This window comes from Mustela lutreola, chromosome 4 (genome assembly GCF_030435805.1).
Source record: "Mustela lutreola isolate mMusLut2 chromosome 4, mMusLut2.pri, whole genome shotgun sequence".
NCBI lineage: Eukaryota > Metazoa > Chordata > Mammalia > Carnivora > Mustelidae > Mustela > Mustela lutreola.
In genome coordinates, this window is record NC_081293.1 from 56,136,882 (window position 1) to 56,164,842 (window position 27,961).

Here is a 27,961-nt window from a genome sequence, read left to right on the forward strand (position 1 = left end):
CACTTTCCATCTTAATCCCGATGTTTTTGCTGCAGGTTAGTCGGAAGGAGGAAGGGGGACAGTGGGCACCTAATAGCAAAGGGCAGAGTTTAGTGACAGAGGGACTTCTGTGGGGCGGTGGGACCAGACCCCATGGCTGGCACTCCAGTCAGCTGTCTCTAAGACGGCTGGTGATGCCCACGCTACTTGGGGTAACTGAGACGGGGCCGGTTTAACATGATGTGGGGAGGGGTGCAAAGGAGTAGGGAGAGGTTTGTGGATGAGAAAAATCCCACCCAGGGAGGAGGAGGAGGTGACAGTGACCCGAGGCTGATATGGATCCCAGTGACTGCCAGGGGGAAGGGATATTAGGGATCCAGGAGCTGTGGACTGAAATGCTGACGAGTCCACCACACTTACCGGAGGTCCCGGGGGCCCCTCTGGCCCTGGAGGCCCAGGAACCTAGAATCCAAAGGGAGATGGTTAGCCCACCCTCTGTTACCCTCCGAGTGGCCTCCCCTTTTACCATGGTTCAAGGTCTAGCTGGGGACTGCTAGACGAGGTCAAAAGTGCCCAGCTTGTCGGTTTCCCAAAAGAAGGCTGAGAACAGGGCAGAAACGCATAGCAACATGTGAACCTGCACATTGTTGGAGGAAAAAAAACAAAAACAAACCCACAGATTGCCAGGAAATCCTGTCAAAACATCTAGACGTCCAGATTTTCTTGGAAAAAAAAGAAAGAGAAAAGAAAAGCCTGGCAGCATAGGCTCTCGTTCAAGCATGGCAACATTGCCTGGAGCTGAATAAAAGCTTTGCCCTCCAGGTGGGGCATGAAATCTTCAGATAACCCCAGTCCCCACCACTCTCTATTGTCTTTGATCTGGAACTTGGCATTCATTTGTTGTGTGCCTGGCGCCTGTAGGCATTTGAATCTGAGACCTCTGGCTTACAGGAGCAGAGATTGGTTATGTGGGAGGGGGCAGAGCAGTTTTGGAAGAATGCCCCTCAAGTCCCGCAGGGTTTGTAACAGAGACTGCTGGTCTCTTCTTCCCTTTAGTTAAAGGCAGAGTGAAGTAGGACAGATTCATGCTGGACGGGGAAGGTGGAGGGACTCCGGGAGTCTTTCTTTCTACGGAAGATGGTGCTCATTACAGATTCTGTTTCTGATAAGGACGGCCAACCATTTACCAACCCTCGGCCACCCAAGACGCAGGAGGGAGGCCTGCCTGCTCCTTTCTAAGCTGGTCACACCATCTCAGCTTTGAGGCTCTTCTTGCCTTCCCAGGGTTCAAATCCCATGGAGTGTGGCCAGAGGGAACGCTCTGTCAGGCCACCAAAGAGAAGCCCCCGAACTTGGGCAGACCGGGTGCCTCTCATGTCTCTCGGATCCGTGGATTTCTCAGCTCAATCTCTGGAAACTCTAGAATCTTTTCTTAAAAAGTTCACTGCTTTTTTCCCTTATTATAAACCGGTGATTCATGTATCCTGATTGTGACGGTAGCTACACAGACCTATGAATGTTTTAAAAAAATTCACAGACCTATACACACTCAACCCAAAAGTCAATTTTACTGTACGATGATCTGAAAACAAACAAACAAACAAATAAAGTAATAACAGACCCACTAAAATATTTTGTAAATTAGAGGGAATTGAAAGAACGGAAAGAGTAAGTAATCTGGCTACTCCTAATATTTTGCTTGATTTCCTTCCACTCTTTTTTTAATGCATAAAATGTATCTGAATATATGTTCATGTTTAACAATGATTTTATATATATAATTTGATTCTCTGTTGTTTTTCATTTAACCTGAAACCTGGTTTTCTTTCTTTCTTTCTTTCTTTTTTTTTTGTATGTTCCCTACAAGCCTCCTTTCCATGTCTCTACTGAGCAGCGTGAAATGAGTTACTCCCTGGCTAGGGCCTGGAGCCGGGCTTGGCACAAGGAACGCTCCCAAACATGGGGACTATTATACCATTAATATTATTACCATAAGTTATTGAATCATTTTCTTCTTGTTAGAAATGTCGGCTGTTTCCAATTGTTACTTTAAATACTTCTGGAAGGAACATTTCTGTGTGTGATGCTTTTCCTGAATCTCGGAGCATTTCATCAGGAGGCCACCCGTCTCTAACCCAGGAACATACCTCCTCATCAAGTTTACTTCCCTGAATGGGGAACGGGCCCTGGTGACACTGACGGTGACAGGGGCTGGGGGACCTCTCCAGGGGCTGAGAAGGCTCATTGGTCCCTCTGTTGGCTCTGTCTGGGTGGCACAGGCTCTCCCATCAAACATGGTCTCCCTCACATGTGGCTGAGCTCTGCTGTTTTCTTGGCTCTTTCCCTGAGCCTACAAATAAGCCAATTCTCTCTCATCTTATGAGACCCTGGCCTCCGTCCCTAGCACCTCTGTCCCCACTGTTTCTCCTCTTGCCTTCACCACCACACCTCTCAGAGTAGAATGTGCTTCTCAGGAAAGCTTACTTCTTGAGCTTCTAGGCAAAATCCTAGAGTCTTCAAGATCCTGCTCAAAAGACCCATCTTCTAGGATGTTCATCAACTCCTTGAGCGGCTAACCATCCTAGAACATGCTACTGGGGACCATTGGCAGAGGTGGTTCTGTTCCTTTTCCTAACTCCAGACTCTAGCACGGGAAGGAAATATGGCAGGTGCTCTGTGAACACTGGTGGGGACACCATGACCTGGGACGCCAGGGCTGGGTTATGGTCCTCAGTGAATGTCCGGCTTCTTGCTCACTCCCTATGTCAGGCAGCTGTGTGTTTCCTTCTAGAGCATGGAAATGCCGTGTGTCCTAGAGGGACTGGGGGCTGATGAGATCCCTGTCAAATACCCCATGACACAGAAGACCAAGTGGCGCAACATACCTCCACTCCTGGCTCCCCCTTCTCCCCGGGCTCTCCTTTCTCTCCCTGTGGGCACAAAACACCAAGCTGTGGGTGCTGGCACTCGGGGTGGGGGTGGGGTGGCACAGGGACACCTTCACATCTGTGACAAACCAGACCGGGACTAGATGAGGTCAAGGTGTCATCAAGGGCCACCTGGGAGGCTGAGGGGACAGTCAGCTTGCAGTAAAGAAGACGGGACAAGAGGCCCAAGATCACCATCTTCGGGGATCTGAGGTCCCAGCATGTGGGAGAAGAGGCTGATACCATGTGTGGACCCTGGGGTGCACAGATCCTGGGGGGACCCGTGACCTGTTTCTAACCAATAGAATATGGTACCTGGCCAAAATGACAGGATGTCACTCCTGTGATTATGTTCCACGCTTATGTTACAGATTATAACACGCATACATTCAGATTATGTTACACACGCATGTGCACATGACCCTGTGTTGGCAGCAGGCACTCAAAGACTCCTGCTGGCCTTGGCCTTGAACAAGCAAGCTGCTCCAATGTGAACTGCCTGCTTACGCCAACTGCGGCGAGCCGGGAGGAGCAGCCGGGTGAGAATGTAGACCAGCAGCTTGACTGAAGCCCCGTGAGCCTCCCCGGGGCAGAAGGCCTGGCGGAGACGAGCTGGGCTCTGGGTCCATAGACCCTGAGATCAGAAGAGCGCATTGCTTTCAGCTGCCGAATACGAGATTCGTTACGTGGTCACAGAAACTACTCTGTGGCTCTAGGAACAGGGCGAGGGCCAGGGCTGCGAGGTTGAGGAGGAAGCTTCTGCACATGCTCTTTCTAGCCCGGATCTGCTCCATGGTGGAGGGCCATGTCAGGAGGCTGGGAGCTGCCTCCCTGTCCCAGCTGAGTGGGGCAGCCCCGGGGAGCAGGACATCTGCCAGAGGGACATCTGCCCTGGGTCCTAGGTGGGACCCACTGACCTCTGAGGGTCTCTATACTTCAAATAAGAGAATTCTGAGCCCAAGACTCTAGCACCTTTGAGCCAGGCTGGTGCCTGAAGGCAGAGGCCACCATGCTGTGAGCTGAGAAGCAGGAACCAGTATTCACACTCTGGTGCTCCGCACGGGGTAGCTATTCTTCAAGAGGACCCCATCCACCCCTCTGACCCTCCCCCTCCCCCGCAAAAGGCCAGGCAGGCGGGGGTTAGTGCAGCCTCGATACAGGGCCAGGCATCCGCCAGGCTGGTGACCCCATGAGGGGCCCCCTCGCTTGCGTGCCCACATCCACAGCGGCCCGCGGACAACCTCAATACCCCACCCTCTCGCCTTACTGTAAATCCCGGGAGCCCGATAGGGCCGGGGACTCCTGTTGCTCCAGGCCTCCCTTGGCCACCTGGTTCTCCTTTCTCCCCAGTTGGGCCGTCTAGACCCTACAGATCGACAAAGATCTCTGTTAGTCGAGAGCGAGGGTGTTGGCTGAGCGTCTGTGACCAACTGCAGCATGCAGGCATGGCTCCCTTCCTCCAAGGGCAGGGGTTCGAGAAGGTGCTCATTTCACAGATGAAAAGCCACTGAAGACCCCGGAAGATGCCCAGGTCAAGTCAGCAGCCTCATAAGACCGGGTAAGGTGCTTTCTTTGTACAGGCAGCCTCCCCCCCAGGGGTGTCGGGCTTCTGCATACTTGCCAAAGAGGCGGGATTACCCCTGTGACCTCACCTCCTCCCCAACAACCCAGTGAAGTATCCAGGGAGGGAATGATTAGCCCCATTTTAGAGATGAGAAAATAGAGGTCCTGCAAGGCTCAGGGACTTTCCCAAGGACACAGGACTGAACAGGCCCCGGTCTCTTGAGGGGGACCGCTGGCCTTCATAAAGCCAGGGGTTTGAGGGAAACCCAGGGGAGTCCCCGGCCCCCAACTCCCGGCCCCAGGTTTCCAGCCCAGGCTGCAGCAGGCACCGTGCAGAAGCTGTGCTGGGGCGGCATACCACGCGGGCAGGCAGGCGTCCCAGGGCGGAATTCTGGCCGGCCCGCCCTGGCACTCACCGGTGGGCCCGCCTGTCCCATCTCCCCTTTCTCCCCCTTCTCTCCCGGGCTTCCTGCGTGTCCGTCTTCTCCCTTCATTCCTGCAGGCCCAGACTTTCCTGGGGGGCCTGGGGGACCAGGAGGGCCCACGTCTCCTGGCTTGCCTCGAGGTCCCTTTAGAAAATATGAGCAATTGTTACTATATACAATGATGGAGGAGAGAGAGAGAGAGAGAGAGAGAGTGAGCACGTGCACAAAAGAATGGGAAGTCCAAAGGACATGGCTCTGTCCACCTCCCTTGGAATCGGGGGAGACTCAGCACCAGCCCCAGCCCGTCCCAGCGGGGTCTGCCCGGCTCCTCTGGGGCCAGCAGTGTGGGGTTCAGGCTCCTGCAGGGTTGGCCCCACGCTCCCACTCCCTTCCCCACAGGCTCACATATGGGCCTGTTCCAGAGCCTTTGGTCCCCAAGCTCCACCATCCCCCATTAGCCCAGGTCAAAGTCCATCTTTGGAGGCTCATCTGGGAGTATCTGCTCTTACCTTTTCTCCATCGTGTCCTGGAGGGCCTGGCAGTCCGATCTCCCCCTGGGGCCAGAACAACGAAGGTCAGCGTCAGAGCAGAGGAGCTGTCATTTATGGCACTGCCTCTGTGCCGGGGTCAGCCCGGAGCTATGAACTTACACGGCCTCCGCTTCACGGTGAGGCCCCCAGGGCAGAGCCGTGCGCACGCACGAGGCCTGCGGTGTGGGCGGCGGGCAGCTAGATCCTGGCTCCGCAGTCCACATTTTAGCCATGGCCTCACATGCTGTCTCTGAGGACCCTGGGTACTGGCTGGGAGGGGTGTTGCCTCCCAGTGCCCCACTCCCCTCACCCCCAGCCCAGCCCTCCTATCCTGCCTGCCCCACAGGTAAAACTCCCTGAATCTTCGCATCAACCCAATCCTCTTCTTTAGGTCAGGGAGGGAGATAAGGGAGGCCTGGCCTCTGTTTTTGAGGCCAGTAAAGAATGACCCACATCACCAAGCAAAATGATGCTAAGAGAGGAGCAGACAAGACAGGGCAGTGAATTTTGCCTGGTAGAGCAGGGGAGGCTTCAAGGAGGAGGTGGCTTTGCGTTGGACTTGAAATATGAGGACTTGGAAAGGTAGGGAAGAGGGGAGGGTACGTCAGGGCAGGGGCCCTCGTGAGCAGGGGACAGAGGTGCAAACACGCAGGACCTTCTGAGAAAATCACAGGGGTGGGGCAGAGGGGAGCAAAGGTGGGGAGCGAAGGAGCGGGGAGATCCGGGAGGCACTCAAGTGTCATGTTCCCTGATAAGTGGGTTGGGGTCCCCCCCATGGTTCTGCCTGGAGCAGTGGCTTGTCTAGACCCAAGCTCCACCCAGCTCTCCGAGGAGCCTGAGAATGACGGGAACCCAAGTCAGACAGCAGGGGAGGAACGGCAGAGTGAGGCGGCAGGAGAGGGGGTGGCTGCGATGGGGACAAGCAGGGCCTGGGCTGCCTGGGAGCAGCGATAGCTCTGAGGGAAGATGGGAGGATCACCCACTGGCGCCCGCACTCAGGGACACACGCAGTCCCTCTGTGGGGTCTCTGCGTTGTCAAGACTGAGCGTTACCTTCTGGCCTGGGACCCCTGGGGCTCCGGGTGGGCCGATTTGTCCGGGAAGACCGGGGGGTCCCTAGGAAATAAAAGAAAGACCTGTGGAAGAACTTTCCAACCAAGAAGGAGTGGCCTGTTGCCAGAGGGGGGTATGTGGAGGCTGGTTTATGGGGATCGATCGTTTTCAAACGTCTCCTCAGTGGCCGAAACATCTTTCAGCAAAGGGAAGAGCACGGGGACTCCACAGTTTAAGTGGATAAGCACTGAGTATGTCTGGCTTAGAGTGGCGGGGTTGAGGGGCGGGGATCCCTGGAGCCACGCCTACCAGCCTCTCCCTCCTCCTCCCTCTGAGGGCCCCGGGGGCTCCGAGAAGATACGTTTCACCCCCCCCCACCCCGGGACTTTAAAATGCCTCTTGGAAACAGTGCAGATATCCATCAACAGGTGCAGGCGTGTGACACCCATGCCCTGGAACACTCCTCCGCAGCGAACAATGTAGCAAGCATGGGTGCCGGCCATGCCACAGATGCGACCCAGACCTCCCATGCTGAGCTGGAGAACCAGGCGCAGATGGCTACACTGCGCGACTCCACTCAGATGGCACTCCAGAAGAGACAGATCTCATCCACCAGGACAGAAAGCAGCTTAGTGGTGTCCGGGGCCTGCGGGTAGGTGCGGGACTGACTCCCGAGGCACAAGAAAGAACTTTCTGGAGTGCCCTGGGGGTTACATGAATAACTCCCATGGGTAAACCCAACCCACCAGGCGTGGCTACAGGGATATATACATTGGTTGAAGCTCATCAAACTTCACAGCGAAAGTGGGTCTACTTTATTGTATGTAAATTACGCCTGAGTTTGACTCTATTTATTTACTTTTAAAGATTTCATTTATTTATTTGAAAAGAGAGAGAGAGAGAGAGAGCAAGCTTGAGAGGAGGACGGTCAGCGGGAGAAGCAGATCCCCTGCCAAGCAGGGTTCCTGATGTGGGACTCCATCCAGGGATTCCAGGTTCATGACCTGAGCTGAAGGCAGTCGCTCAACCAACTGAACCACCCAGGTGCCCATTGAGGTTAACTTTAAAAGAGAAAAAGATTCCATGAAAGTTTTGCTTTGGATAGCTATTTCAAATAATATATTTTAATGTCCTCAAATGAAGCTCACTGATTCTAGAATCATGTGATGTTTATACCAACCTCTGGGGTTGGGACATGATATGATTGGTGTTTGAGTCTGGATTAAAAATAGTTATAGAGGGCGCCTGGGTGGCTCAGTGGGTTAAGCCGCTGCCTTTGGCTCAGGTCATGATCTCAGGGTCCTGGGATCGAGTCCTGCATCGGGCTCTCTGCTCAGCAGGGAGCCTGCTTCCCTCTCTCTCTCTGCCTGCCTCTCCATCTACTTGTGATTTCTCTCTGTCAAATAAATAAATAAAATCTTAAAAAAATAGTTATAGAATAGAAATAGAGTTAAAAATAGAGCTAAGCATCTGCCTCCAGCTACGTCATGATACAAGGGTCTTGGGAACGAGCCCCACATCAGGCTCCCTGCCCAGTGGGGAGTCTGCTTCTCCCTCTGTTCCTCCCTCCATTCATGTGCACTCTCTCTCTCTCTTGCAAATAAATAACTTCCTTAAAAAAATAAAAATACTAAGTTAAATGAAATTCTGATAGTTTGAGAACTTTGGGATCTCCTTTCTTCTCTGCACCTGAAAGTTAAACCTCATGGCAATTGTTTTAACTAGAAATGTTCACTACAAAAATCCACAGGCCTGTTGGTGGTAGTAGGCACACACGCAAAATCAGGGCTTGAAATTCACTGGTTTTCCAAGTGCAGAAAATGAAACCGACTTCTAGGAAAGGTGAAAAAGTGGAGGTTGAGTTTCTCCTGATTTTGGGGGTTATGGATTTTATGAGCTGAAGGTTGGGTTCAAGGAGAAACATACACGCATCCTCTTCTCTACTTCCATCTCCTTGACACGGCTGCACAGTGCCCCAGTGTCTACACCGAGATAAGAGTGCGCCGTGGAATGGGTGAAGAGCTGCTCCAGAGGACAGCTGGGACCCGGGTTGGGGAGGTTCCGGAGAGCCCCCGCTCAGGCTCGGATCACCCTCTGCCCTGCCACTTCAGGGTCAGCCCTGACCTAGAAGCCCCGCACCTACTTTCTGGAGGTGAGACCTCAAGTCCTTGCCCTCCCACAGCCCCCGCCCTCCTGCCCCAGCCCTCAGCCCAGTGCCCAAGGGAAGGAGGAAGACTTACCATCAACGCCAGCGTTCGGATCTCCTAAAAATCAATGCCATGCGATCAGTTCAAGAACAAGTCAAGGGTCGTCTGGAGGGTCCCCTTGGCCCAGGCACGGAAACATGAGAGCTGGGCCTCCCTTAGGAGCACAGTAGGGATAGGCCCTCTTGGTGGGCTCCATGCCTCTCCCCATGCCGCCCCCACATTTCCCCAAGGTTTGCAGAGCCTCTGAGGCTGTCTTACCCCAGACTCAGGCCCTGCAAACTCGCCTTCACTTCAGGGGGGGGGCAACATCTCTGCTTCTCCCTGATTGCTGACTGGGACCCTCCCCTGTTCTCCACATCTCCCCCCAGAACCAGACTTCAAGACTCCAACATACTTCCTTGTAAACATCGAATGCAGAATAAGAAGATACAGAGCCACTCAAGAAACGGGGGATAAGAGTTGGCATGTAGACAGGATCGTACCCCAAGTAAACAGATCCCCAGTGGGGCAGTGTTTCCTTTAGAGGACTGGTTCTCCAACCGGGGGTGGGGTTTGGCTCCCAGGGGACATTTAGTGATGTTTGGAGGCATATTTTTGCTGTCAGCCAGGGGTGGCGAAAGACCAGGTATCTAGTGGCTTGAGACCAGGGATATTGTGAAGCAACCTACAAAACACAGGGCACCCCTCCCCCACAACTCCCCACAAAATGACCCACAGGTATTGAAGATGTGGGGCCCCAGAACCCCGGTCCACCCACTATCATGCTCAGTTTCCGGAGCCCGGATAGACAGCCAGCGGGGCCAGACCCAGAGCCAGCCACCTGGCGGCCAAATGAGGGGGTGCGTTTGCCTGGAGGCTGGAGGCAAAGGCCGAGAGAGAGAGAGCAAGGGGGCTGCTCTTCTGGAAGCTCTGTCAATAGTCTGATGTCAAGGACACTAGTTGGGGCATCGAAGCGCCCCCTCACTGGGCCATGGCACAGCGCCTGGCACCCCTGAGCGCCTCCCAATCTCTAGTCTCTACGCCAGCTCCCACGTACCTGGAGAGCCTCGTTGATATTTCCGTTGTAGTCCACCATCTCTCCTTTCCCTGGTTCCCCTTTGGTGCCCTGCGAGACAAATGCAGTTTCAACCGCTGGCCAGGGCCAGGAGGGACAGGCTGCGGGGCACGGCTGCCTGCTCTTCACCAGACAGGGTCATAGCCGAGGCGGCCTGAGTCTGGCTGCCCACAGGAGGACCCAGAGCAGCAGGCCGGGGAGCCTGTCAGGGGGTTTCCCACACTGACCGAGGATGCCCAGAGGGTCTAGAACCAACACAGACGTCTCTGTCCGACAACTCTGGACTAGACAGACTTAGAGAAGACTGAGTCCCATCATGGCGGCCACGACTGCAGAAAGAAGTCTCTCTCCCTCCCTCCCCCTCAAGACCCAGAGTCCAGCTGCTCACGCCATGACCCCAGGGAAGCGAGGTGCAGGCTCTGACTCTGGTGGGGGGGGAGATGCACGTACCTTGGGGCCGGCTGGTCCCTGGTTTCCAGGTGCTCCAGGCTCCCCCTGTTGCATGACAATTTGAGTGAAATGGCGACAAGGCTGGGTACAAGAGCATCTACTGTCCCCAGAGAGCCATGGAAGGGTTGGGAGGCTCATCTTTGCTCAGGCCAGGAAGCCGCTGACCTTCCCGTGCAGGAAAGTGCAGTCTCCGCCCACTCACAGAGCATCTTCCCCAGCCTGCCCTCCTCTGGGCCTCCCAGCTCCTCTGGCTTCTCACCCGGCTTCTCACTGGATAACCTTTTTCCTGGCCTGGGCTAGTTGTTAGGGACCGCCCCCCCCCGCCTCCCCCACGCCCCTGCTTTGAAGGACCACGCCCTTTGCTTCCCTTTATTTCCAGTTGGCTCAGGGCCTGAGAGCTCAGCAACTTTTTGCCCATCGCCTGAGGGGTCCGTAATTGCCACTGGAGGGGCTGTGGGTTCTTTCAGGGGCCTCTCTGCGTGTGACAGCCCCACATAGGACAGAGAAAGGGGGTTTGGCAGAAGGCACGCAGAGCACTCCACCCCTTCCTCCGCCCGCCGGGTGGGGTGGGGGGTGGTCCCGGTTGGAAACAGGATGGGACTGTGGGGAATACATGATAACAAACCACAGTCCCGATGGTTCTGAGACAATGTTAACATTAAATACAATTTTTTAAAAAATCAAGATGGAAAGTAAACATAAAAAGACAATAGAACTTGACTCCTCAAGACCCTGATGGCAGCTTTGTGCCCAGGGGTCCAGCTGCAGGGACAGCCACCGCGCTTTCTCTTCCTGAGCTAGGTCTTGAACTCGCAAGCCAACCCTCATCTCAGAACTGTGAGCCTCTGTACCTTGTCTCCTTGCCGTCCTGGGGGGCCGGCCGGGCCATCAATGCCAGCTTCTCCCTGGGGAAGAGGAGAGACATGGGTGCTGGGTGTTTCCGGATCTCAGTCTTTGTCTGCGCTGGCTTCTACTAACTCACTTCATTCTACTCATCTGACTTCCACCCACTCTGTGGGCCCAGCCTCGGTCTCACCTCCTCCAGGCAGCCTTCCCTGTCTGCCTCTTTCCTCCTCGGAGTTCTGCACCACTTTCTGGGGCCCAGCCCGCAGTGCCAGAAGCTCCTCAGTTCTTGGTTAACACACAGTCCAGCTCTGTTTCAGCCCCGGGGTGCGGACTGCCGTCGGCACACCTCTCCCCGACCCCCGGTGTAGACTGCCATCCGGTCCTAACTATAGGGAGGCAGGTCATTTTAGAACCTGGAACACTTGGGAAGACCACCTCAGCAGGTCCTGCCCAGGAGACGGAAGGGACCATGAAGGCTCTGGGTATGCGTAGGGAGGGGAAACAGGAGGCCTAGGATGGGAGGCGCAAAGAGAGACGAGAGGAGGTCCCCCGCGCATACGTCCCTCACTCAGCACTTTGCCCGTTCCCTGAAGGAGGACACGGCCTTCTAAGCTTTCCCCTCTTGTGTCCCAGGATGCAGGGACAGTACTGACCAGGCTTCCCCAACCCCAAATCAAAACCCAAGACCTGCCAGGGATCCATGTCCCATGGAGACAGAATCCGACCCTGGGGATGTCCCAGAGCCCTGCTTCCAGGGCCACCATTGGCAAAGCTGGTCCGATGGGCCCGTGGGCGGTTGCCCAAGACCCTTCCTGCCACTTCATCTTGCCCATCTGTGGGCTTCCTTCTTGCCCCTGCCACGATTTCCTTGGGAACTGGGTTTGCTTCTCCTGCTGGGCCACGAGCAAGGCAACGGCAGCGCTCTGCAGCCTGACAGGCCAGGCAGAGCCCCGCCACAGCAGCCCCACAATACATGTTGGTGGAACGAATGTGTGTATCTTCCAAAAATCATGCAACGGGTCCTCGCCTTAAAGAGGCCCTCCTCACTCCCTGGGTTGCTGGAGCAAACCAAGCAGCGCAGGAGGCCTCTGCTTCGGGAAACCCAAATCTCACCACTGTAGCTTCCACCTGGTGTAAGGAAAGTGACAGTGGTCCCATTTGCAGCTGACCCCCCTGCGGACCCCCTCCCCCCGCCCACCCCGTGCGTGCCAGCACCCGGTGGGGCTCAACGGATCACTGATCTCATATTCAGAGCCTGGGTAGGGGGCCCTTCCGGCTCTCCTAAGCCCTGCAGCCGTCCATCCCTGACTCAGTTACACTGTAGCTGTTTGAATCATTGGGACCAGCCATCTGCCCTCGGACTGCTTCTCTTGGATAGTCAGTCACCACGGAAAATCAGGAGCTCAGTCCAAATTGTCTTTCTAGAATCCACTGGAAAAATCAGACATCTGGAGCAGGAGAGAAGGCAAGGCACCCAGGATGGAGTCCCCAAGAACAGGCTGAAGATAAAGGCCACACAGGCAGTGTCTCCCTCGAGCGTGGATCCCAGGGAAACTCACCTTTGGCCCAGGGGGCCCGGGCAGCCCTGGGGGGCCGGGCTCCCCTCTGCCCCCTCCAATGGAGTTGCCGGCATCGCCTTTTTCTCCCTGGAGGCAGAAGGAGGGGGAGAGTGGGAATGTAACCATGAGTAGGCCTGCCCAGCTCCAGAGGGAGGTGGCCCATCCCTGTCTTTTCTCCCCTTCCAGTTCCAAGGAGTGGGGGCAGCAGACAACGCCTTGGTCCAGGCTGGGCACAGAGGCCCTCAGAAGCCTGGCCTGGTCTCACTGGCCATGGGATGTAAGGAGAGACAGGACCTGGCTATTGCAGGGGAACAGGTATGAAGCTGAGCAAGAGACCCGTCACGCCTTGGGTCTAGACTGTTTCTCAGAGTGTGTCCATGGAACCCTCCTTCTGGGGATGGGAAATATTTGAAATGTGGAATAAAGGGTCTGGTGGCCGAAGAATGTCAGGGAAGGCAGAGGGAAAGGAAGCAGCTCAGGCTCTTTGCCCACCAGGTGCTCTGAGTGTGACAGGAGAGTGTCCTGTGACTTTCCAAGGGGGCCTGTCTCATGCAGCTCTCTCCACACTCATTTGACCTCAAGTCTTCTTTTCTTTTTAGTGGAATGTCATGGAGCTCGTGTACTAGGGAGCAATTTTCAGAGCCGGTGCAAGGACATGGGACAAGGTCACAGCTCCTGGTCTTTGAATACAGACATTTTTGTCAATTGGGGCCTCCCACGTGGTATAGCACGCAAGAATCTTTCTGTCTTCCAAGGACACCTCTGATACTGGGGCCCCTGGATGGCCAGAGCTGGGAATGTAGGCGCGGATGAACCCCAATGCCTTTACATAAAACCCACCATTCTGGGCTTTCCGATACCCACCTTCTGCCCCAGGAGGCCGAGTAGCCCAGGGGAGCCTGCCGCCCCCTTTTCACCCTGTGGAGGGAATGCAGACAGTACAGGGTTAGGAACGGTTTCTCCAGGCCAACTGGGAAGGCCCCAGCCCCTCCTGCAGAGAACCTTGGCTTTCTCTGCTTGCCTCCCTGCCCCTCCTCCGTGGGCCATTTCCCCCCGAGACCCCCATCCGCACCGGATTCCTTTCCTGAACCACTTCACACTGGTGAGGGCCTGGGTCATTGTTCTCCTGCTCCCATATGGGCTGGGCCCTCATCATTTACAATCAAGAGGCACCAAGAGCGCTTAGCTCCTTTTCGGGGCATCTCCTGGGAGACCTGAGTGGTATAGAAGGCCAGCAGTTGGGGATACAATTCCTTTTAACCACTCTGTTCTTTTCATTTTTTAAATGTCCAGTGCGTAGAGGCCCACGGTCTCTGCTGACCCCTCCCTGCCTCCAGGGAACACAAACTTCATCTCACTAGACTTCTCCTTTGGAGGACCATTTTGAGAAGTTTGCTTCCTGTGATGGGTTGGCTTCTGTCCTCCCCAAGTTCGTGTGTTGCAGCTACTTCCTGTAGCTTAGAATGTGACCTTTGTGGGAAATAGGGTCATTACAGACATAACTGGCGAAGTTATGAGGTCACACTAGAGTAGGGTGGGCCCCTAATCCAGTATGACTGGTGTCCTTATAAAAGGGACATTTGGATGGGGGGATTGGCACACCAGGAAAACACCAGGTTAAAATGAAGGCAGAGATCGGAGTGGTAATTCTACAAACCAAGGAACACCAGGGATGCCAGATGCAAGGAACACCAGGGATGCAAATGGCCAGAATCAAGGAGAGAGGCAGGGAACAGATTCTCCCTCCCAGCCTGCAGAAGGAGCCAGCCCTGCTGGCACCTTGACCTTGGGCTCCTGGCCTTATTGTGGGACAATAAGCTTCTGTTGTTTGATTCACACAGCCTGTGGTCCTTGGTTCAGGCATCCCTTGCAAGCTGACACCCTGCCCTAAGCATCTTTTTCCACCAAGAAGAACTTTCTTCCCCAGGACACGCATCTCAGAGCCCTGCTCTCACTGCACAAATAAAGAGGCTCCAGGGCTGTGCGTGACCCCTTCCCAGTCTCAAGGGACAGAAGCAGCCTGTCTCCTCAATTCTTCCAAAGCTCCCTCTTCTATACCATGAGGACAGCACTTGGCACTCCCAGAGTGGCCCGTATTGGGGAGAGCACCCCAAGAGTACCCCACCAGGTCAACACCCGAGGGCACCCCTCTCCATAGCTGGATGGCTGCCCATTCTTGTAGCTAATAATAGAAACGGAGGGCCCTGGGGTCATAATTTGACAGGTGTCTCAGTGAATTTTCCAGCTGAAGCCACAGAGGATGCCACACCAAGTCTTTGACTGTCATCCCCTTGCCACCTGCCCTTGGGTAGAAGCTGAATGACAAAAGAGCCTGAAGCCCATCAAGGAAAGGGAGGGAGCCAAGTGTGGTCCCCTTTGATGGGCAGGAAGTCCTGACCCCCCCCTTCCCCGCAGCTCCACCAGCGCTGTGCCTGGGGTATGCCGGAGCTGGGGCCTAGCCCGAAACAGGCTGAGTCTAAAGGGGAAGGATGCAGGTGTTGCCCTTCAGAGACCCTGGGGGAGAGGGGACGGATGGAGGGAAAGCCTTCTCCTGCTGGTCTTTCCTCCTGGGAACCAATGCTTTGGAGGAGGGACAGTGTGCTCCCGAGTGTAGGATTTCTAAAGTTTTCCCAGGCCATCCGGGCACTCCCCTCTTCCAGGGGACACATGCACCCTGAACATACTGCAGGTAGCACGTGAACCATGGGGTTGGAGCACGAAGTGTGGGACCAGCAGAGGCCAGTCTGAAGCGGACACACGCTCAGAGACACAATATCCTACCCTCTGCCCCCTCTTTCCTGGCAAATCTGGGGGCCCTGGCTTTCCTACTGCTCCTGGGTCTCCTTTTGTGGTAAGAAGAGAAAGTCACTGATAAGAGGACTGGGGGGAGGTGTTGAGGGGTAGGGTGGACAGTGATGGTAAACTAGCATTTCCAGAATACTAGTCCCATATGACGTTCCTCTTTAAAAAAGGAAGCTCTAGTCAAAATGTTTGGAAATGCCGCACCATCAGAGATTATAGTTTTAGAGGTCCCCAGTATATATATAGCCTCCTAAAGGCTCTGAGAAGGTCTGCAGTAAAACAAAACAAAACGAAAACTGAAATACTTTTAAGTCTGTATTTCCCAAACTTATTTGGCATGGAAACTTTTTTCATGTTACATCCCTTGTAGAACGAGAGAAGAGACACAGAGCCCTGCAGGCACAGGGCACAGGAGTTACTGCCTGCTGGAGCTGGTGTGCAGGCAAACTAACCGAGCTCTAGGCCAGAATCCAGGGAGGGGAAGGCATTCCTGGCCAGCAGGCCCCTCCTGGGTGGGCCCTCCTCTGCTCAGTCAGGTCCCCAGCTCCAGGCCGGCTTCAGGGGAACCAGGAGCATAATAATAGCAGCCACTGCCGCCTCCCCCCATGCTTGATGCTTCATGCAGCCCAGAACATTCCCTCTGAATCAGTACCTTGGCTCCTGGGGTCCCTGGCTCACCCTGTGTGGAAACAAAGAAGACTCCAGTAAAGAGATGAAGGAGAAAGAGCGAGAGCTGGCGCAGGAGTAAACGAGCAAAGGTCTTCATGGGGTGTGTGAAGCATCTGGCCTGCCCAGGACTTTCCTCTGCCTAGGCTTCAGGTCTCAGGACAAGGGAGGCCTCTTGGACTCTTCCCGATTCATACCCCAAGTAAGGGATGTGACAAGAGTGAGAGCAGGCAGAGAGAAGGAAAGGGCATTGGCTTTGGACACAGTGCCCCCTGTCCGTGGACCTGCTGGGAGATCCACCTTTGTGCTTCTGGGGGTCCCCATCCGTCTGCCTGCTGACCAGATGCGGTTCAGGTGGGGTTCAGGGGAAGGACTCCTGCTCTCCTCTCGGGAGCTCTGCAGGCACGCAGCTGCTGGATTCCGAGGTATAAAGGAAAGCGCTGGGCTCCCTTGCTTACGGGCAGGGCGCTGTTTTCCCTGAGGCCAGCAAACCTTTGCAATGTACTTTGCAGGGCTCAGTTAAACATCTCTTGGTCAAGTTGTGCATAATGGCGTAGACGTTGCCTTAAGAGAGATATTTCTGGATCCCGTCTGCACCCTCCTTGGCCCAGCGGCCACCCCACGGAGTCCTTGAAGCCCCGGCCATGTCTTCCTCTCTCCTTCCCTCCCACCGTGCCCTTCATATGTGGAGTGATACCCTTCCACTGACCTTCATCCCAGCCACAGCAATTCCAGGAGCTCCCTGGTGGAGAGAAGAAAAGGGCATGGCGACTTTCCACAGCTGAGGCAAGGGAAGGAGTGGCCAGCCTCCCAGCCTCCCCTGGGGCGGGGTGGGGAGGGGATACGGAGGCAGACGGCTTGCTTCTGCCTGCTGCCCAGACCCACGGCAAAGGTGGGTGGCAGAGTCTGGCACCGGGAGCGTGGGTCCCCAGGAAGGCAGAGGTTCTGAGCTGCACCGCTGAGTCCCCCAAGCTTCCCACCCACCTGCTCAGCTCCCAGGCCCTTGCATCAGGGAACCCAGGAGTGTCCAGGTCGGGGTCTCTCTGGGGTGCCACGTGGGGAGGGCTTCAGTGGGAAGGGAAAGGGGTAGAGGGAACGCCGTGTGGAAGGGGAGAACGAGAGAGGGTGTGCGGGTAGGATTCTCCCAGAGCAGCTGGGAGTGAGCCCCATTTCCACATCAGCCCATGACCAGCCACTCTGAGGTAAATAGGCTGCCCAATGTGCCACTTAGTCAATCCCAAGGGCAGGTGATTTTTAGGGAGTCCCTACTCCCCATGTGGGTGAGTATGCTCCCCACTCCTCAGCTGGAGCTGAGCTTAACCAAGACGCCCGAGAGGAGGCCCGGCCACATCAGGAGGGCACTGGGGAGTGCTGGCTCCTGGGCCAAACGGAAGCTCCCGCCCGGAGCAGGCTGGCACCGCAGGGAGAGAGGGCTGGGAGGAAACATGTACCCTGTCTTCATGTCTCCCCAGTGGACCTGGGAAGGAGAAGGAGCTGGGCCTCCCAGGTGTCCCAGAACTTAGGAGAGAGGGCTGGAGCTCAGGGAGGGGCTGGTGGGGGGAGGGCTGGGCAGGGAAGGTCAGGTACCTTCGCTCCGTGTTTGCCGGGCATCCCTGGCATGCCCCGTTCTCCCTGAAGGAAGAAATAAAAGAAGCGCTGAGAAGAGGCCCGGACTTGCCCGAGGCCTCGGCCCTTGAAGCGCGGCCTGTGGGGGTGTCCAGATCTCCCTGCTGGCTGGTCTGGAGGGTCGGGACTGCCGTCCAGCTCACGATGAGCTCCGAGGATCCCGCAGCCCCTGCAGGCCGCTCCTCTGAGCTCCGTGAACTCACAGAAGGGCCCCCGAGACAGACAGTCTCGCCAGCAGAGTCCGAGTCCCGGAGCGGATGCAGGAAGAGTTGTGAAGGTCCTACTACCAGCCTGGAGGCGCAGCTGGGTCAGCGCTCCGTGCACTTGACCGCTCACCTGAGCAGCCCTCCCTCTCACCGCCGCCTAGCGCTTCCTGCACCATTCTCACACCAGAAGCTTTGCTCTCGTGGTACCTGCTGGCTGAGCCACACAGGCTTCTGCCTCTCCGCTCCATCTGGGGCTCCCCTTCCTCCCAGCTAAGTCTAAGGCCTCCCGGGGGCTCATGGGTCCTGGCCCGGCACGGCGGAGGGCCAGTCTGTGGTTTGGGGCGTGGAGGCAGGGTGCCGTCTGGAACCCTGGGGACACCAGGAGAGAGCTGTGGCTTCGGGACATCGTGGGGTTTGCTCTATGATCTCAGCGGTGTCCTGTCTTTCTCTTCAACCTCTTTTCCCTCCCCATGAAAATGCCAAACCTATGGGGCAGGGATGCGAATTCAGGATGGACAGGAAGGAGATGGGGTTGGAGATGACAGTCAGTGACAAATGGAGGTCAAGGGCAGATGAGTCAGTGGGTGCCTGGGTGGCTCAGTGGGTTAGGCGTCTGCCTTCAGCTCAGGTCATGATCTCAGTGTCCTGGGATCGAGCCCCGCATCGGGCTCTGCTCAGCAAAGAGCTTGCTTCTCTCTCTCCTTCTGCCTGCCACTCCCCCTGCTTGTGCTCTCTCTCTCTTTTTCTTTCAAATAAATAAATAAATAAAATCTTTAAGAAAAAAAAATAGTAGAGGAGTCAAGACTAATCCACTGTGTCAGAGAAGGGAGTGGCACTCAGGAAAGGAAGGAGGGCATCCCCTGTCTCTGTGAGTTGAGCCCCAGATGAAGTGCCAGCCGGGGCTCCAAATGCCAGCAGTGACAGGACAGGGCGAGCCCTCTGCAGCAGCTGCCTGCGTCTGAAGGCATCTGAAGGCTGGGCACGGCACCACGGGGTCCTGACAGACTGCATCCCAGCTCAGCCTCCCCGCTCAGGTCTCAAGAGCTGTGGCCTTCAGGCCAGGCCGCAGTTCCCACAGGCTTACCAGCAGAAGGGGAGACTGGTCCTACCTGGCCTCCAGCTTTTCCGCTGCCCTCATCCCTTCTCTGCCATCTTCTGGGAAGTCCTATGCACCCTCCTGCTTGCCAAAGCTAGCACTTCTTCCGACCTCTCTCCTCCATGACTGGGCCTTGGTGCTGGCGTGCCGGGAAGCTTCCCAGGACAGTTAACACCCCTTTATTGCGAAACAGCCGCTGCCTGGCCTTGACCTTAGAAGAGGGGCCAGGTTTTCCATCCTCTGCTTCCTTCCCAGCCTCATCACCTGACGTCCTAATACCTACCACCTGTCTCCCTGGAAAAAAATCACCCATTTTCAGGACTCTATGCCTTTTTTTTTTTTTTTTTTTTTTGAGAGAGAGGGAGAATCTCAAATAAGCTCCTTGCTTGCCCAGCAAGTCAGGCTCTACACTCTGATGTCAGGCATGGAGCTGAGGTGGGACTCGATCTCACGATCCTGATATCATGACCTGAGCTGAAGTCAAGAGTCAGATGCTTAACCACCTGAGCCACCCAGGACTCTATGTCTCTCTGTTGTTCCCTCAACTGGACCCCCTGTTCATTGTTAGGGGTCGTGGTAAAATATCTCCTCTATGAAGCTTTTCACTATGCCCGTCACCCAGAGCTGGTTCCTGGGTGCAGTGAGGGACCACTTGGCATTTGTGATCGACGTGTACAAATTCATGTCTGCCTGGGATGGTTCACCCCAGTCCTCCTTGGGCTAAGTCTCTGAATTCTGCAAAACGCCCAGAATCTTTAGCTCCCAACACAGGAGCCCTTCCTCACCCTGGCCCACTAGGACCTTGGCGCCACAGGCAAGGTGAGTGGAGCCGTCCTCAGGAAGTAAACACAGAGGAGTCACTGCCGCAGGCTCCATATTCTGGGAAATCCCTCTTGCAGGCCATTAACTGTGTCTGCCATGGGCCTGGTACGAGGCTAAAACTTTCAATTTTTCCTCTATTCAATCTCCAAGACTCCTCTCCAATGTGACGATGGATTTTACTCCTGTTTCACAGGTGAACAAACTGGCTCAGGGAGGCCACGTATGACCGCCAAGGTCATGCCGAGCAGGGACTGGAACGTAGGTCTTTGTTAAAGCCCAGGTACTCATCCCACTAAGCCAACGCCAAGCATCCGATGGGCAGATTCTCAAGCCTCTCTCAGCTGGAGGGCCCTCAGGTCCGTGCTGCATCAGGGTGAAGGGGTCAACATAGGAGGGCAGGAGGAAGGAGCTGAGCAGGGCCCTGCCAGCCTGCAGAGATCTGCTCTGTGGCCAGCAGAGGGCGCCACAGGACCTTGTCAGAACACGAAGGAGTCAGAGCCCCCTCTTTGGGAGCCCCAGCTGAGGGGCTCTGTCACTCTCTCCTTCAGAGGAACAGGCTCTCCTGCTAACATTCCAGCTGGCCCAACCAGGTTGACTTAGCCCTGAAGACACCCGGGAGACAGAGTTCCCATGGTTGGGGAGGTACAAGTGGGAGCTTGGCCCTTCCTCTTTCCCTCAGCCTTTCCTCAATGCCGCTGTCCCCCTCCTCTCGCTTCCATCTGGGGCAACTGGCCGGGAGTCAGGGAGGCTGTGTGACCTTGGGTACGCCTCTCTCCCTCTCGGGGCCAGGATTCTCCTCTGCGAAGTGAGTTAGACTCCAGACCATCTACCCACCACGGCTCTACCCCTTTCTCCAGCCACCTCCAGCCCTGCCTACCTGAGGCCTTTCGCTGGGAGAGAGGTTGGAGTTGGGGGAGGGGACGTTGGGTCTGTTGGTGGCTGCAGAGCAAGGCTGTGGAGATGGGAGTTTAGCTGTGGGGGAAAATGCTGGTCTAGGACGGGTCTCAGTGGGTCTCTGCTTTCCCTGCCTCCTACTCAGAGGGACAGCTGTAAATGCTTCAGCAAAGGCGGGGCGGGGGTGGGTTCTGCTCGAGCCCCATCTCTGGGCTTCTGTCTCCAATCTCAGCAGGAGCAGTGTAGAGTAAGCCCAGGGGAGTGAGGGTTTCCTGCTAATTGGGGTTGTCCTCAGCCTTTGTGGGCTTGTAGGCAAAGACAAAACCACCCTCTCCAGGGAAATCCGGGCCCCCTGGAGCCTTGTAAGGAGGCAGCCCTCCTCGTTAGCAGGGCTGACCTTCGCCCCTTCCCTCCCCTCTGGGTCAAGTCTCTTAATTCTACGGATGACCCAGGATGTCTTGATCCCATCTCGGGCCTCCCTCACTCCCACCCTTGCGTCAGGCAGGAAGCAGGGGTGCCCCCAGCTGACCCTGCCCGGCAGGCTCATTCCACTCTCATCAGGAGGGGCTTACCCCAGCCTGACCTCTGCCCCAGGGACTGGCCCAGTCTGACACCAGGAAGCACTGGTTCTTGGATCTGTGAGGTGAGACAGGACTGTGTCATTGTCAAGGACTTCGGGGTGCCTGTGGACAAGGGCACCTGTCTGCAGGGGGTGAGAAGGGGGTTTCTGGCAGCTATGGCTAAAAGGGGGACCATGACTTCTGTTCGCACAGTTTTCCCCCTTGATATGTATTTGTGAGGGTCCTTTCCCCCATTTCCCTTCTTAAGAACGTTCCTGTTTAAAAGGTTTAAGTTTGGAATTGGGCTGAATTTAGATTCACTAACTTGCAAGTGTCTTCTTCTTAAGTACAGAGAGAATTCTCATAGTCTGCCCAAGTCCAAGGTCCCCAGTTTATCCCCTCTATCTTTGCCTTCTCTATCCTCCCAAAAGGACCCCGGGAGCTCCCCCGGTGGGCTCCTAGAGACCCCATCTGTCCACTCTGCAGCTGGGGAGCTGGGCACTCTGCCCATTGCCCAGGGGCCTGAAGCATGGATGGCAGAGGCTGCTGGCAAACCAGGTCGGAGACCCCCAGGCCAGAACACCCTACCACCGAGGAGCCTGGCTGCCAAGAACCCATGCCTGATTCCTGGCCAGAAAGGGGTAGATTCCAGTTACTGTGGCTAAGAAAGTTCTGGGTGAGCACGGGTGGGTAGAGAGGGGGCTGCCTGGAATGACCTTGAAGGCCGTCCCAGCCCTGCCTTTCACGATGCCACTGACTCTCCAGCTGGGCAGAGAGCGCCTTGCACCATCAGTAGGTTTTCTATTCCGGTCCCAGCTTCCAGGTGGAGGGACCCCCTGGTTACTGAGACGGGATGAAAGCCAGCTCCTTGAAGCCCCAAATGGCCACGCTCCTGACCTGTGGGAGTGGCCTCTTAATTGGTGATTTACTGTTTGTTGAAAAAGCAGGGCAGGGACTTGGCAAGACGACACAGTCTGGAGGGAGGTGGGGGGCTTCAAGGTCAGCTCCCCAGCCACGCAGAGGCCAGGCTGGAGGAGTGCAGGGAGATGAATGGACCTCGCTCCGGTGAGTCTCCCTAGTAGCCCAGCGCCCTGGGGAGGGCCGGGATGAAGCCGCTTCACACACAGACCCTTTGTTCTCTATAGGGAGGAGGAAGGCCTGTGTGAGGGCTGTTGGGGGTTGTGGGGGGAGGCCAGCAGGGGGCTCAGGCCTGGGGCTGGACCAGGGCCCTTTCCTGAGCTGGGAAAGCCCGTGAGGCGGGCTCATGTCTCTTTCTGCCCTAAAGGGTTCCTAGGCCTCCCTTCCAGGAAAAGGCAGCTCATTTCCTTCTTCGCCGCCCTGGCCAGCTCCAGACAGGAGAGGACTGGGACGGGGGAGATGCCAGCTCCTCTGGTAATTAGGACCGGCAGGAAGTAATCTGGGGAATTACCGGGGTCAGGCGCCCCATCGAAGGCCAGGGCTTTGGAAGGGCAGCTGGTTTGTAATCTCGATTTGAGATCGGTTGATTTTGTAGTTAGCTCCAAAAAGAAAAGTCAGCTCTAATTAATCTGTGGGTTTTGGAGTGTGGGAGAAACAGGGCCCAGAGAGCACACGCTGGGGGCTGGAGGCCTGCGGGTTGAGACTCTCAGCCCCCGAGAGGCCTCATTTCTGAGGCCCATGCCTCAGATCTCTGGTCGGCTTTATTTTAAATGGTCTGGATGTCCCCAGGGGGATTTCATGGTTGTGAAAGAAAGTGCTGTCCCCATCCTAGGAGACCCGGCCATCTACGGCGTCCTTCGCCTGGAGCGCTCTGCTGCGCACGAATGCCGTGTGAGGCCTGGGGTTCCTCAGGCCCTCTGAGAGCAAGAGGGGTCCAGTGCTGGGGGACAAGCTGAGACAAGCTGCCTTTTCCTGCCTTTAATGGGAGTCTCAGGACCTTGCTAAGTCCTTATGGAAATCATCTGGGGGATCAGTGCCCATGCCCGACACTCCACTTCCTGGGTTCTTTGACTGAAACGCATCAAGGACCCCAAGGTTGGCTCACAGAGAGCCTAGGAAGCTCAGAGAAAAGCCTGAATCCAGCCCTAGCCTTTTCCCTCAGGAAAGAGATCAGCCCAGCTCCCACCTTCTTTCCTTCTAGGAGAGGAGACCCTACGGGAAAGTGGAAATTGCGACGCCTGCTCCCTTTTCTGGCTCAGAAGGCCCACGTAGTAAAGTCATTCGGGGCAAGGATTTGGGATAAGACGCAACTGGTTTTACTACTTCCTGGCTGTGGACCTTCCAGACCTCTGTGGGCCTCAGTTTGCTCATCTGTGAAACAGGACCAAAAATAAAGCCTTCCTCTCCAGGTTGTTCTAAGGATTCAGTAATATGATGTGGGGCCAGTGGCACGCCCACAGCTGACCTGTCCAAAAGGCCAGTGAGGCAGTTGTAACAATGCTAGCTGTTGTTCTGCAAACACGTGTCCACCCATGTAGCCCCTTGCTCTGCGCGGCAGAGTGGAATGATCAGGCCTTTTGCAGATGGATTGAGGAGAGGCGAGAAAGCCCAGTAGGGCAGTCAGAGTCAGCCGGACCAGCACCAACACCCTTATACATAAGCTCCCAGCAGGTTTTGTGACCCACATACAGTCGGACCATACCCACCATTCCCCTTGATAGAGAGCCAAGGAGTAATGTTTGAAACACACTTTGTGTCTTACAACTTACTTCAAGTAGATGAGCGGTCATTAATTCGGATCACATTGGTACCACGTGGGTGAGTGAGCAGCCCCCCCTTGGGTATTTGGGTGGAAGGGCTGGTCCCAAGCAGAGCTGGGGGCAGCGCAGGGTCTGCTGGCCCCACTGGCCTTTGATCCGAAGGAGCTAGAAAGGAAGCCTGCTCTGCTGGCCTGGCTGGCCTTTGGGAGGATGCTACGCTGTCCAGCTGCCCTGGGGGCAGCGACAGTAGCAGCAGCCATGATGATGGCTGGAACTCTCATTAGCAAACTCCACAGGCCAGGAAACATCTTTGCTAAGAGTTAAAGTCTACCTTTGCTGAAAGAAAGGGATACCTGCAAGCGGACTGAGTCTCCAGGACAGGGCAATGAAGCAGGTGCGGAGTGTCCTTCCCTTTCCTCATGGGCTCCCCTTATACCCCAAACACAGGGGTGGTTCCATGCTTCTGTCCAGCTAGGCAATACCTGCCCCCCACCCCCAGCACTCATTCCTTCCTCCCTGGATGGTGGGGTGAGGGCAAACTCATCTTCCCAGGAGCCAGCTGTCTCCCCACACCTCCATGCCCCATTCTAAGCCGAGAGAGGAGGAGAGAGAAAAAGAGAAAACCGACGGACAAAGAAGGAGCTCGGGAGATAAGCCTCCGTGCTCCGGAGAAGGCATAGGGAGGAGGGTTGCTGCACGGTTAGCTCAGCCTAGCTGAGACCCTCTGCAGAAGCACTCACTTCTGTGCCTGAACAAGACTAGCCTCTGGGCTTGGCTGTGTGAGACCTGGCTTCCAGTTCCAGCATGACCCCTTAGCAGCTGTACCACCGTGGCTAGAGCAGCAACTTCTCATCGACACTGGGCGTGGGGGCAGGGGGGATGATGAGCTCTAACGGGCCATGGAAAGGACCAGGTGGGATGGGGACTGAGTGAAGTTGGGCTGAACCAGAGAGGACAAATATCGCCGCACTTGGCCCTGGGCATTCGCCTCTTTATCTCAGAGCTCTGACGGGAAGCAAACTTCTGCCTGGAGATAGTGGTCATTGACTCAAGACACCTGAGGCCCCAGTGGGGCCGGGACTGTGGGACGGGCACCTGTAGCCTGTGCGAGTCACCTGACACCACAACCTTAAATTCAGGCCTCTCTATCCTCAGGACAGTAGACACCCCCCAACCCAGCTCCTTTCCGGATGAACCAGATTTCCAGTTGGCCCACAAATGCAGATGACCGCCAGCCACTGGCATCCCCCTGACCCTGGGGGGACCTCTGCCTGCACCAGGAGGCAGCAAACCTTGAGAGTCTGTGTGTGTGGATGGAAGCAACCACAGAGGCTATCGTTTCCACTTCCTGACACAATACAAACTTCTCAGTGTATGTAGGGCTAATGAACGGTCCCCAGGTTTTGCCATTTCATCCCTCCCCCGACCCCCAAGCACCCATAAACCAATGAGGTGAGGGCAGCTGCCCGATTACAGAGTGAGAGAAATGTGCTCTCCCGTGCAATCCATCCTTTTCCCAAATCCATACCCCCCAATTCTTTGTCCTCCTGTCTTCTCCTGGAGCCCGGGTCCAGGGTCCGGAGTGCTGCGTGGGGCTCCCTGCGGTTGGTGCCCCCGGGAAGGACCCACGCCTGGGCTTGAGTTGCTGCTCTGCCCCTGGCGAGGCAGGAACCTTTGGGCAAGCCTCTGGTGCCTCGTTTGTTAGATGGGAGAAGAGTAGCAGCCTCACAGGGCGGTCCCAGGGTAGGACAGCCTGGGCCCATGGTAGGCATTTAGTAAGTGGTGACTCTGGCTAAGATTATTTTTATTATTGTTAATGTAATGACCACCTCTGGGCTTTTGCTCAAATTGTTTCCTGTCTAAAATGCCATGTGCCTTCAGATTTGGTGGTTGAAGGACCACAGAGGTGGGTTAAAAATGGCCACAAATGCTTTGCTATCCCTCTCCCTCACCGCACCATCGCCGCACGACTTGGCTATGTGACTTGCAGGACCCCAGAAAGTGTGATGTCTGTAGATGCTTTGGGGAAGCTCTCGTGTACTCAGACTTGGCAGGTTTGAACACTGCCCTGGGCCTACTACGCCAGAAGACAATCTGTGTAGCCTACTGGGGGCCGAGAGGGTGTTGGCGGGGAGAACAGCCCCCCCAGACAATGGCCCGCACCAGCCACCCAACATGCGGATTAGACTGCTTGGCCCGGCTGGCCCCTCCTTCCATCATCCAGTGCAACTGAATGAGTGAGCCCAGAGGACAGTGGCAGAGCTCCCAGATGTGCGCCCACAGACCCAGAATGTGAAGCCGGGACGTTTGGGATGGTTTCTGTAACATACACCCACCCAGGCACCAGGATGGAGCTCGCAGGCTGTCTTCTCCCAGAAGACTTGCCAGACTCCTCCCAACCTGGACCTGACCTCTGTACTCGCCTGCCCACCCATATTCACACAATGCTTTGTGATGATCGATTAGCACAATCTGCCTTCGCTGCGTTATTTGTACAGGAGTCCTTCTGTCTCTCTAGACTGGGAGTTTCCAGAAAGCAGGGCTGGGACCCTCAGCCCCAGAGCCCCACCAGCCTCAGTGTGGAGCTCTGTGCAGAGCGGGCCCTGGTCATCTGCCACCTGGCCTGCCTTGGTGGAGACACAGGGATGCAGGTTGGTGGTAGGAGTCCCACCGGGGTCCGAGGTCGGGCCAGGCCACTGATGGCCTGAGGCCCTGCCCCTCTGAGCCTCCCCTCCTCCCCCACAACTGGAGACACGAACTCCTGTCCAGCCCACCTTACGAAGGTGAGGTTCACCCCAGGCAAGCGCATGTGCAAACATGCGTGAACAAGACCAAGTCCTGCCCTTGTGGACGCTATGGTGGAGCCCAACGTGGGTTACCATGGAAGGCAAGGGTCCTTCCCTCCCCTTCCTCCTTACCTTCCGGCCGTGGTAGCCCTGGACTCCTGGGTCTCCCTGGGGGAACAAAGAGAAAACCATCAGTGGGATTTCCCCAGATGCTCCATTCTGGCTTCACTCTTACCCTCACATTGCTGTTTCTTGTCTTCTCAATGACTGCCAGTCCTTCAGCCCTCCCTGGTATAAGAGCTCTGCATCCTTGGAAACCAACAGGGACTCTTTTCTTCAGAACACATCTCCACCTGCAGATGCATGGTGGAAAGGGTCCACCTGGCAGGGGCCAGGAGACCTAGATTCTGGTTTTGATTTCACCATCGACTCTCTGCCAAACCTGGACCAGTCCCTTCCCTAGCAAGGGCTCTCAGCCGCCACACATACAAATGGTTGGACAGGCTCAGTGCTTTGCAGCTTCTGGTCCCCAGAACCCTAGGGTCCCCCGCTTCAGAGGGAGAGCTGGTTTGATGTGGTGGGTTTCCAGAAAGGACGCCTAAGAGGCCCGATGATCCCGTATGTCCCTTCTAGTTCTGAATCCATAGGAAAGCCTCTCTTATTGGGATGTTGTGACAGCGCCCTGGCCTGTCACAAGCTAGAGTATTCAAGCTAGAGTTTCCAACCAGACTCAGCTCCTCGGAGATGGGGACTGCAGCCTCTGTACCAGTCACAGTGCCTGATATGGCCAGGCACACACGAATGCAAGCTCTGTGGGACCCAAGCAGTTCCCAAGAGGAGGGTGGCACTGTGAAGGGAGCCAGGTGGGACCCAGCGCTCATGGAGGTCACGCTCAGCTCCGCACTAGGAAGCTGGCAGGGCCGTCTACCCTCCCCCACCGGCAGAGAGCGCTCCCACCCACACCGCATCAGGAAGGGCCCTCACCTTTGGTCCAGGAGGCCCGGGTAAGCCCTGTGGAAGCAAGAACAAGGTGAGTGGAGATGGAATCTAGTGGCGAACAGGGCATGTCAGCATGTCCACCGCGGGGGCTCGGGACAGAGGAGCGCTCCAGGGGTTCTGAGCTCTGGATGTGCTAGAGAATAGAGCTCGAGAATCCTGGAACGGTGTCAGAAACCTGTGGAGGGCGCTTGGGGATGACAGGCTCACAGCTCCCTTTGGAGCCAACGTGGGCGC

The 27,961-nt window shown here is 56.0% G+C and overlaps 1 protein-coding gene across 8 annotated transcripts in view; it reads right to left on the reverse strand.

Moving 5' to 3' along the window:
* The window catches only part of COL13A1 (collagen type XIII alpha 1 chain), an 83,616-nt gene that overhangs the window by 21,633 nt on the left and 34,022 nt on the right, over window positions 1-27,961 (reverse strand). For 7 of the 8 annotated variants that reach the window (XM_059170055.1, XM_059170051.1, XM_059170049.1 and 4 more), the window contains 17 exons: window positions 27,713-27,739; window positions 26,861-26,896; window positions 17,648-17,692; window positions 16,770-16,802; window positions 16,047-16,073; window positions 13,457-13,510; window positions 12,593-12,679; window positions 11,039-11,092; window positions 10,188-10,232; window positions 9,720-9,788; window positions 8,717-8,740; window positions 6,477-6,539; window positions 5,404-5,448; window positions 4,886-5,038; window positions 4,174-4,272; window positions 2,865-2,909; window positions 400-441 (listed from right to left, as the gene is read on the reverse strand). In XM_059170055.1, the coding sequence (XP_059026038.1) occupies window positions 400-441; window positions 2,865-2,909; window positions 4,174-4,272; window positions 4,886-5,038; window positions 5,404-5,448; window positions 6,477-6,539; window positions 8,717-8,740; window positions 9,720-9,788; window positions 10,188-10,232; window positions 11,039-11,092; window positions 12,593-12,679; window positions 13,457-13,510; window positions 16,047-16,073; window positions 16,770-16,802; window positions 17,648-17,692; window positions 26,861-26,896; window positions 27,713-27,739 (948 nt within the window). The remainder of the gene's footprint in view (window positions 1-399; window positions 442-2,864; window positions 2,910-4,173; window positions 4,273-4,885; window positions 5,039-5,403; window positions 5,449-6,476; window positions 6,540-8,716; window positions 8,741-9,719; window positions 9,789-10,187; window positions 10,233-11,038; window positions 11,093-12,592; window positions 12,680-13,456; window positions 13,511-16,046; window positions 16,074-16,769; window positions 16,803-17,647; window positions 17,693-26,860; window positions 26,897-27,712; window positions 27,740-27,961) is intronic. The other variant, XM_059170054.1, reaches the window with a different exon arrangement.